Below are 10,200 nucleotides of genomic sequence, written 5' to 3' on the forward strand. Positions count from 1 at the left end.
AAGAAGAAGGTAGCGGGAGGGGAGGAATGAAGCGGGGGAAATCGGAGGGGTGGACGAACCATGAGAGACGATGGACTCTGAAAAACAAACTGAGGGTTCTAGAGGGGAGGGGGGTGGGAGGATGGGTTGGCCTGGTGGTGGGTATTGAGGAGGGCACGTTCTGCATGGAGCACTGGGTGTTGTGCACGAACAATGAATCGTGGAAGACTTCATCTAGAACTAATGATGTAATGTATGGGGATTAACATAAGAATAAAAAAAACAAAACAAAACAAATAGCAGGGGTCAGTTGGTTCTGAGTTATGACTTATTTACCCAAGTTTCTGGTTTCCTTCCAGCCGCCCTGAAGCTCTGGTGTAAACATAACCTGTTTCTGCCACAGGCTATCATTGTGTACCGGGACGGAGTGGGGGACGGTCAGCTTCAAGCATTGCTGGACCATGAAGTACCACAGATCGAGTCCTCCTTAAAATCTGTGTACCCTGAAGACTCTGGGTATATAAATTGTAAAGCGCAGATTTTGTAAACTCTACAGTTCAGTCTTTGAAACGGATCTGTAACAATTATGACACGTGAATTAAGAGAGAGCATGACACAGAGGGCGTCAGTCGCTGGGTGGGGAGAAGACGGGTGACCCTTCATTCTTGGACTTTGTGCTCCACACCCAAGTCAGAGGACAGAGCAGAACTGGAACATTCCAGATGGCATTCTCCCCGTGGAATCCCTAAGAACCCGTCCTTTTTTTCTAATCTCCCTGTAGGGGCTGCTTGTTAACCTCAGCTATTCATTAAAATCAACGAACACAGCCTGGCGGTGGTTTGTGTTTAGGCAGCTCATTTATTCTGGAGTTTTGTAGGTCCCAGGGCTGGGGATCCCTCTCAGCTGCCTCTTCTGGCCTCCTCTGTTTGTTGGTGGAGCCTGGTGCCCAGCATAGATATGAGCTGCCGTGACCTTGTGAGGAAGTTCCTCCCCCTTAGAAGTGGGTGGCTGTGAATAGAAACGTCTTTTACTGGGGCGCCTGGGTGGCTCGGTTGGTTAAGCGACTGCCTTCGGCTCAGGTCATGATCCTGGAGTCCCAGGATCGAGTCCCGCATCGGGCGCCCTGCTCGGCAGGGAGTCTGCTTCTCCCTCTGACCCTCTCCTCCTTCTCATGCTCTCTGTCTCTCGTTCTCTCTCTCTCTCAAATAAATAAATAAAATCTTTAAAAAAAAAAGAAACGTCTTTTACTGCTTAAGTCGGGCGCAGGGAGCTAGGCCATAAAGTTGGGGTGTGAGGGGAAGTGCCTTCTGCAGATTCTTAACAGATCCTGCGTGTGTGGTGGTTCAATACTCTGAATGCCTCTGGGACAAGAGTACAGTTGGTGATTCCAGTCCTTATTTTCAAGGGTCAAACTAACTTTCATCGTGGTGAAGAAACGAATAAACACCAGATTTTTTGTGGAGTCTGAAGGAAGACTGCGAAACCCACTTCCAGGAACGGTTATTGATGTGGAGGTGACCAAGAGACAATGGTAAGCCCCCCCCCTTTTATTTATTTAAATAAACATTCCCTTTTACTCAAATAGAAATAGAAGGTTTTTTAAAGGTTTGCATGGTTTGGAGTAGAATGGGTTCACCTAAAGATGGTTAAAAATTACATGAACAGATACACATGGGATTGTAGAGGTTTCTGTCTTCCTTTTTCTTCTAGAATTTAAAGTATATACCATAAACATACTGAGATTCTTGGGTTGTTAGGAAGAATCGTAGAACTTCCGGTTAGGCAGAGATTTGTCGATTGGGCAAATGAGAGAATTATGTAGCACCCAGGATGGGAAATGAAACAGGACCTTCATACAAGCCGACAGGGAGAAATGAAGGAAAATAAAGGAAAGACAAACATCGATCAGTCTAGTAGAAGGCAGGAAAGGATTAAAGAAAAAAGCAAGTGGGAAAGGATGATCAATGTAAAGCATAACGTAATAGGTATGAGAAGAAAACCCGTACCTACAAGAAGCTGATGCACCTTGCCATGTCTATTGTTACGGGGTTTGAATAGATTTCGGTGATTCTCGGGGAGAGGCCTAAAGCGTCCATCCCTGGAACTCTGAATTGCGTTTCCCTGTTGGACCGTATCCAGCGAGCCAATGTCAGGTTTCTGCCTGGAGGCATCAGGGCAGACGCTTCTGTAGAAATCCCGTGAGCGTTATGACTTGTGTCAGCGGCCACACAGCCCTTTATGGACTTGCTTTCCCAAATCATTGCCCTGCAGTTCGGCGGGCTTCTGAATGTAAAGGAAACTCTGTACAATGGGTTCTGTCCGTTTGTGTCATGTCAGATACTAGGTTTGCTAAGTTCTTTTTTTTTAAAGATTTTATTTATTCATTTGACACAGAGAGAGACACAGTGAGAGCAGGAGCGCAAGCAGGGGGAGTGGGAGAGGGAGAAGCAGGTTTCCCGCTGACCAGGGAGCCCGATGCGGGGCTCGATCCCAGGACCCTGGGATCATGACCTGAGCCAAGGCAGACGCTTAACGACTGAGCCACCCAGGCGCCCCTTTATTTATTTATTTTTAAGATTTTATTTATTTATCAGAGAGAGAGAGAGAGACAGCGAGAGAGGGAACACAAGCAGGGGGAGTGGGAGAGGGAGAAGCAGGCTTCCCGCGGAGCAGGGAGCCCGATGCGGGGCTCGATCCCAGCACCCCGGGATCATGACCTGAGCCGAAGGCAGACGCTTAACGACTGAGCCACCCAGGCGCCCCGCTAAGTTCTTTTTCTTCTGAAAATAAGCTGTAGCCTACAGTCGTGTGTTCTGCATTTCCAGGTATGATTTCTTTATCGTGAGTCAGTCCGTGAAAGATGGTACTGTCACTCCCACTCATTATAATGTCATCCACGACACGGTTCGCTTCACTCCAGATAGGATCCAGTGTCTCACCTACAGACTATGCCACATGTATTATAATCTGCCAGTAAGTATTTTTTATATGCATTTTCCTTTAGATCTGTACGATTGTCCAAAATTGAAGCTATACTTTTTGAACCTTCTGAAATGGTACCTCTGAGAGGTTAAATTTAGATAGAAAGTTTAGAAAAATTGTTGTTCTTCTTTCTGCTAAAGGGTGTCATTCGAGTTCCTGCTCCTTGTCACTATGCCCACAAACTGGCTTACCTTGTGGGCCAGAGTATTCACCAGGAACCACACCATTCCCTGGCAAACCGTCTCTTCTACCTGTGACTGGCAGAAGACAGCCTGATGACGTGTTGAAAACCAGCATTTGTAAATTTATTTTTTTTCTTTTTAAGCTGCACTTCTGAAATACTCTTAGATGCGTAGTTCGAAGACACAGATATATATATTTGGGGGGAGAGAGAGAGAGAATGAGCTAGGAGAGGCAGAGAGAGTGAGGGGGAGAGAGAATCCCAAGCAGGCTCCACTCTCAGCACGGAGCCCGATATGGGCTCATGACCCCGTGATTCTGACCTGAGCCTAAATCAAATGTTGGACGCTCAACTGACTGAGCCACCCAGGTGCCCCAAGATGCATAGTTTTAAATTCTAATCATTCTGGACAGGACATGGAGGTTCCAAGTGGTGTGCCCTTTTGTCGGGACGACCACTGACTGACTGAACATGCTGCTTCTGTTTTCCGGGCAGGAGAACAGACCATGAGGTTTGTGTCTTGCAACTCACCTTTGAAGTGGATTAGTGACTTTATGATTGGCCACGCCTGAACACTTGGCATTTCTGAGCAGGCGACACTATGCATCATCGAGATTGGGCATTAGTCTCATGAACAAGTAGACTCTGCTTGGAAAATGATATCTTTTTGAAACCTTTTATTTTTTAAAGGACAGCAAAGCTCTCAAAATGTCAAAATTAAATGGAATTTCTTTGTGTTATTTAAAGTTTTATAGGAAAGAACCTATGTATGTAGTATTGATGACTCTTCAGACGGGTGGAAATCGGAACGTAACTTTGGAGCTGTAATAAGGAGAGCCTTGTGGTTTAGGAGTTGGCAGCTCTTGGAACATTGAAGTTGTTGTGTCCCTTTTTCCACAAAGAAGGAAAACACAGAGCTCGATGAGCGCTGCCTTTTCATGTGTTCTCTTGTGCGTGCTCCAAGGGGGAGGACACTGTGAGCGGGGCCCTAATCAGCAGTCTTGAGTAATTGGTTAAAATGAAGCTATTATGTTTCTCCTGAAAACATTGTTTTCTCTCCCCTTGAAACTATCTTGAAATAGATTCAGGAAACAAGACTTAAAACTTTCTGTTTTCTTATACTCCTAAATAAAATAGTATTTTGGCCGATGGTAGGGAGTAGATTAGCTTCAGGCATACCAAAAAGGGTATGGTTAAAACAATAGAATTGCTTTGGTTCTAAGTTAATCAGTTTAGGTTTACAACTTGAACCAGTCTTACAAGAAATAAAATTAAAACAAGTCACTTAAAAATGCCTTGTACTCCAGGTAACATCTTACCTAGCAGGACTGCCCATAATGATGAGTAGAATACAGAGGATGGGTCCATCATTAAAGATAAATTAAGGCAACATGTTCTTTTCTGATGCTAGAATTTGACTTATGATAATACATTTCTAGACATCTATTAAAAAAAAAAAAGCAGGAAGGAACAAATCCAAAGTAGTTATTAAAACTTTCTGAACATCTCCCATATGTACAATCAAAATCATTTATAACACTATAGAAAAACTTCTAGACTTATAAATTTAAAATGATGTGATCCAATAAAGATATGCATATTAAAATCATTGAATCAGGTCTTGTTATTTTAGAAACATACTCTGGTCTTAAGTTTCTTAATCTACCGGCTAGAAAAAAATTGTTGGTTTTCTAAGATACATGGCAATGTTTTCGTGACTCAGGCACTATCTGAATTTATTAGCCTACCTGTGCTTCATAAATTCGGCGAAGGAGGCTGGTAGTCAACATTTCCAGGAGAAAGCCTTACCTTCCCAAAGGCTTGTAAACCACATTTCTACAAAGTATCACAGTGCCTAGTTTCACATTGCTGAGTAGGTGCTGAGGGACTAGTTAAAGGTCTTTCAGGAATGCATTTGGCCTAACTAGCAATGAAATATGTAAGAAAAATGAACTTCCCGACTCTGGGAATAGTGAGTATGTGTATCAGAGAGCAGGGTATGGTCAGAAGAGGATACTGAGCAGCACGGAAGATGGGCGAGGCCCAGAGGAACATAGCACGGTATGCCGCAGAAGGAAATCTAGAGAGATTGCTCTGTTAGGATCGGTACCAACTGCCGTTGGACATCATCTTGTCTTCCATCACTGTTAGGTTAACTGTAGATTCTTTGTAAGTGTCCTTCATTGTTGAAGTGACGGTGATCCTTCTTCAGGCTGACGATGTGGGGGTTCCTGGATCCGTTCCCTATTGCTGCTGTAGCTGATTACCACAAACCTAGAGCCTTCAGGCCCCACAAATGCAGTATCGTCGTTTTGTAGGTTAGAGGTCTGGCGTGGGCTAAAACAGGTCAGCAGCGTGTTCCTTTCTGCGGGCGCTGCCAGAGAAGGCGTCTCCTTGCGTTTTCCGGCTTCCAGAGGTTGGCTGTGTTCCTTGCCCCAGGGCCCCTTTCTCCTTCAAAGCCAGCAATGGCTGATTAATTCCTTCTCCTATCCTTTCTAACGCTGGCCCTTCTTTGCCCACTTCTACTAGTAATGACCCTTGTGATGATACTGGGACCACTTGGATAATCCAGGATCATCTCCCTATTTCGTTAGGGGATTGGCAAACTTAGTTCCCTCTGCAATTTTATTTTTTTTCTTTTCCTCTTTTAGTCTTCCCTTTTTTAAACTTTTATTTTTTTATTATGTTCAATTAGCCAACATATAAGACATCATTAGTTTTTGATGTAGTGTTCAACGATTCATTAATCTTCTCTTTCCTTCTCTATTCCTTTTTATTTTTTATTTTTTCAAGATTTTATTTATTTATTTGACAGAGACACAGCGAGAGAGGGAACACAAGTAGGGGAGTGGGAGAGGGAGAAGCAGGTTTCCCGCCGAGCAGGGAGCCCAATGCGGGCCTCAATCCCAGGATCCCGGGATCATGACCTGAGCTGAAAGCAGACGCTTTCGACCGAGCCACCCAGGCGCCCCTCCTCTTCTCTTTTAATCTTCTCTTTTAGTCTTCTCTTCTCTTCTAGAAAGGCAGACTGCCACATGAAGTGCCTCATTTGGCTGTGTCTGGAGCCTTGGAAGTTTGTCCTGTGTTCTCCTACAAAGGGACCTTGAGATCTAGTTTGGAGATCCTAGCAGGGGAGCGCAGCTGCTCATGTACCCTTGGCCTAAAAAAGCTCCTCCTCTATGGGGGAAGGTTGTCCTCTTCCACCGAGCACGCAGGGTCAGGAGGGACCCACATGGAGCAGGGAGGGAGGAGGGGGACACCTGCCCAGCCCGCTAGATCAGTGGAATCAACCCTGCTGATCAGTGGGGTGACAGACGTCGCAGCCACATTGCTCACATCCCCATCTGCCCCTTTAATGACCCTTCGCCATATAAGGCAACATCTGGGCAGATGCCAAGGATTCGAACATGATCATCTTTGTGGGAGCTGAGGGAGGCATTATTCTGCCACAGAGACCTTGCCCAGGAGTGTCAGGGATCAAGGACAGATTTAAATGGAGAAACCCCTCCCTCCATAGGTCCTTAGGGAGAGAATAAGGACGACCCCGGAGAGCCCCTGCTGGAGTCTCAGAGGACAGAACTCAAGCACCCGCACTGTGTCCCGTGTGCCTCTCCCCATCGTCCTCCTTACTCTGTGCCCTGCTGACACCTGACCTGCCCGGGGTGGAAGATCCGTGGGGGACCCCTCAGCTCCCCTCCCTCACTCACCCGGCTCTTAGTGCTCCCTGTCCCGCCCCTGCCACGGTCTTTGGCCCCCAGCAGGGCTGCCTCAGCCTCCCCCGGTGTCCAAGAGCCTAGGACAGACGGCCACCATCGCCTGCCCTGAAAACAGCAGCCGTGTTGGCAACCAGGGAGCAGCTTGGCTGCAGCAAGCCCCGGGCCGTGTTCCCGAACTCCTGACCCACAGAACTACACAGACTCCTGGGGATCTCAGAGGGATTCCCGGGCTCCAGGGCTGGCAGCCTGGGCTGTCCCTCCCTGGGCTCTAGTCTGGAGATGAGGCTGATGGTGACCTCTCATTGTGGAACATCTGCTTGGTGCCTGTGTTGTGTGCAAAGCCCACAGGGAAGTGGGAGAAAAGTCTGCGGACGGCCCGTGCCTACTCACTGCCCACAGCCTTTCTCATCCCTGTCGCTCGGTGGGCAAGCGGCTGCTGCTGAGTCCCGGGGAAGCGTCCTGGGGGTTCACGCACGGCCGTCCTTTCTCTCCTGGTCCTCTGGCGCTTGGTGTGTTGCTGCACCCCATTTTCTATGGTCCTGAGTATGGTCTGCTGACTCAGCCGTCCTCACCATCTGGGGCTCCCGCTCAGAAGATGACTCTGTCCAGCACTGGAAGCGTCGGTGTGGATTATTAGGTTAGTTCCTGGAACCAGCTTCCCCCCGGGAAAAGCCTCAGGGCCCCCCTGCCCCCAAAACTCTTGCTCACCCCCCAGTCTCCAGATTCTAGATGTGCACCTCCAAACTATAGGCTCGCTCAGCCCGTGGGTCCAAGCTTAGGCTGAAGGTAACTGGCTTGTTCCAAGGAGGGCTCAGGTCCACCAGAGTGGAACACCCACGAGACGTGCTGAGTGCTCGCTCGCTGTCCCTGGGGACCTCCATGTGCTGTCTCCCCACCCCCCCCCCGCCCCAATCAGGGCTGACAGAGAGGGAGGAACCACAGGATGAGGTGAAGGCCCACCCTCACCACTGCCACAGCGGGAAGCGGGTTGGTTTGGCGGGGCTGTCACTGGCCTTTGTCTTTCTGATGTTCTGAATCTGGAACAAGTGCTCTCTGAGCTCGGGTTGCCCCTGGGTCCCTCTACAGGGATCCACGCGGAGGAAGCAGCTGTCCCATGGAGGCCACGTCCCTGGGCTCAGGCCTTCGCTGTGGAACAGAGGCTGCAGCCTGAAGGGAGGCTCGGGGGGCAGTAACGAGCGCCCTGTCTGTGAGGAGGGAGTGTGGGGTGCAGTTGTCTCTCTCCAGGGTCCCCTTCCTGTAAGTGCCCCTGGTCCTCAGGCAGCAGGGGGCGCTGTGGGCCTGCCCTGCTGACACCCCTGGGGCGCAGCTGCGGCTCATTCTCAGCCCTGGGCAGAGAGCACTGTCAGAGCTCAGGTGTGGGAAGAGATGGATCTGCAGGACTCCCCCGCTCTCCCACGGAGTGGAGCAAGTAGGAAGCAGAGCTCCGGGGGGCGTGTCCATCACAGCCTGGTGTCTGCTGGTCGCTGCCGGCCATTTCCTTCTTTTTTTTTTTTTTTTTTTAAAGATTTTATTTATTTATTTGAGACAGAGAGAATGAGAGAGACAGAGAGCACATGAGAGGGGGGAGGGTCAGAGGCAGAAGCAGGCTCCCTGCTGAGCAGGGAGCCCGATGCGGGACTCGATCCCGGGACTCCGGGATCATGACCTGAGCCGAAGGCAGTCGCTTAACCAACTGAGCCACCCAGGCGCCCCGGCCATTTCCTTCTTATCTGAGGGGCATAACATGACAATGACTTCAGACTCACCGTTCCTGTGTCTCTCCTTTTATTTCAGGGCCCTGGGCACAGTCAGTGCTGTCTCGGGAATCTCAGTGTTGGGGTATCCTGGACAGAGAGTTACCTGCCTTGCACTGGGCAGGGCAGCATGTTTGGACCCTGAGGTGCAGGCTGGTATCCACAGCTCCCTGGTGCTGCCCCCCAAACTGTGACGCCTGGAAGTTCTTGGCGCTCACCTCATTCCGACACTATGGTTCTGCTTGCCACTTCAATCCGTTTTGGAGTGAACCATCTTATTTTCAGTGGAAAACTTTGAGCCTACTTAGAATGATCTGTTCGTTGAATAGGTGTCAGAAGTGACCTCCTAGGGTTCCTGTGTGAGTTCTATTCCTCGGGAAGTGGTCTTGATGACTCATCCCATGTCTTCAGTGACTACAGGATTAGCCATGCTTTTCTGCCTGGCTTTGGACAAGCAACTTAATCTGTCTGCAAGCTCGCAGAGGAGACTAAGCTCCCTTTACAAGTTTGGACTAAGTGGGCAAAGGCCAGTTAAGTGCTTGGGACGCGTGGGGGAGCGTGGAGGGTGGGGGGTCTTTGGAAGGACCTGAGAGACGGTACAGTGAACTGAACAACGTGCCAGGAGGGAAGTGACATGGCAGCGCCCCCGTGTCTCGCACATCCCCTAGATCCTGCTGGAGACACTGAGCCCCTAGACCTCTGTGATGTAAGAAATATTGGCAGGCACACAACATAGAACCGAGAAAGGAATGCCCACGACTGAGGTTGACTGCGGTTGGCTGTGACAGTGGGGGCAGCAGCTGTGATGAGAGTGGCCACAGCAAGGACCTCAGAGCTGCACGGAGGCTCGTGCTTGCTGAGTGAGGAGGTTTGCACAGAGGACGTGACCCGGTGATGTGGGGCCAGGCCACCAGCAGGCTGCCACGCAATGATTAGTGACAGGTGAAATGACAAACACATTCCAAGGACCTTCTGTGAATAAAACTTCTCTCTGGCCCCACAAAGTGCCCCTTGAGGATGGTACTGGAATTCCCGTCACTCCTGTTTCAGACACGAGGAAAGGGGCTCCTAGAGAGGTTCCTTGATCGGGCCTGGGTCACGTGGCACGAAGGGCAGGACTGGGCACGGAGTAGACTGTGCAGATTCAGATCCTCAGTGTGGAGTGTTGTTCTTGTCCTGTCTCCAGAGAATCTCCGTCCTGCTCACCAAGTGCAACGGGGGGGTGAGCAGTTCGCTCTGGTGAGTAAGAACCTCACATCCTCTGTCTCCATGGATCCTGATTATTCTGGGGAAGACACACATAAAATAACGACATAATAAATTCTCCCCTAATAGGAGATCCCTGAAACAGATCACCTGGGCACACTCTGGGCGGGAAGTTCTTGGAGGCTCAACTGTAGGAGACTGCCAGTATTAGCCAGAGGCTCCGGGTCATATTATTCATTATACTGTTTCAAGAAAATTCCTTTGAGGGGCACCTGGGTGGCTCAGCTGGTTAAGCATTCTGCCCTCAGCTCAGGTCATGATCCCGGGGTCCTGAGATCCAGCCCCGCATCGGGCTCCCTGCAATGGAGAGCCTGCTTCCCCC

At 49.5% G+C, this 10,200-nt stretch overlaps 1 protein-coding gene across 1 annotated transcript in view; it reads left to right on the top strand.

Annotated features, from left to right (window-relative positions):
* Positions 1–3,238, top strand: part of PIWIL3 (piwi like RNA-mediated gene silencing 3) — a 19,273-nt gene extending 16,035 nt beyond the window's left edge. The window contains exons 12-15 of the mRNA XM_081800947.1: positions 339–495; positions 1,385–1,510; positions 2,805–2,952; positions 3,102–3,238. Coding sequence (XP_081657073.1) covers positions 339–495; positions 1,385–1,510; positions 2,805–2,952; positions 3,102–3,218 — 548 coding nt within the window. The 3' untranslated portion in view covers positions 3,219–3,238. The remainder of the gene's footprint in view (positions 1–338; positions 496–1,384; positions 1,511–2,804; positions 2,953–3,101) is intronic.
* The last annotated feature ends 6,962 nt before the right edge of the window (positions 3,239–10,200 follow it).

This window comes from Leptonychotes weddellii, chromosome 13 (assembly GCF_054177405.1).
Source record: "Leptonychotes weddellii isolate Sample4059 chromosome 13, ASM5417740v2, whole genome shotgun sequence".
Taxonomy (NCBI): domain Eukaryota; kingdom Metazoa; phylum Chordata; class Mammalia; order Carnivora; family Phocidae; genus Leptonychotes; species Leptonychotes weddellii.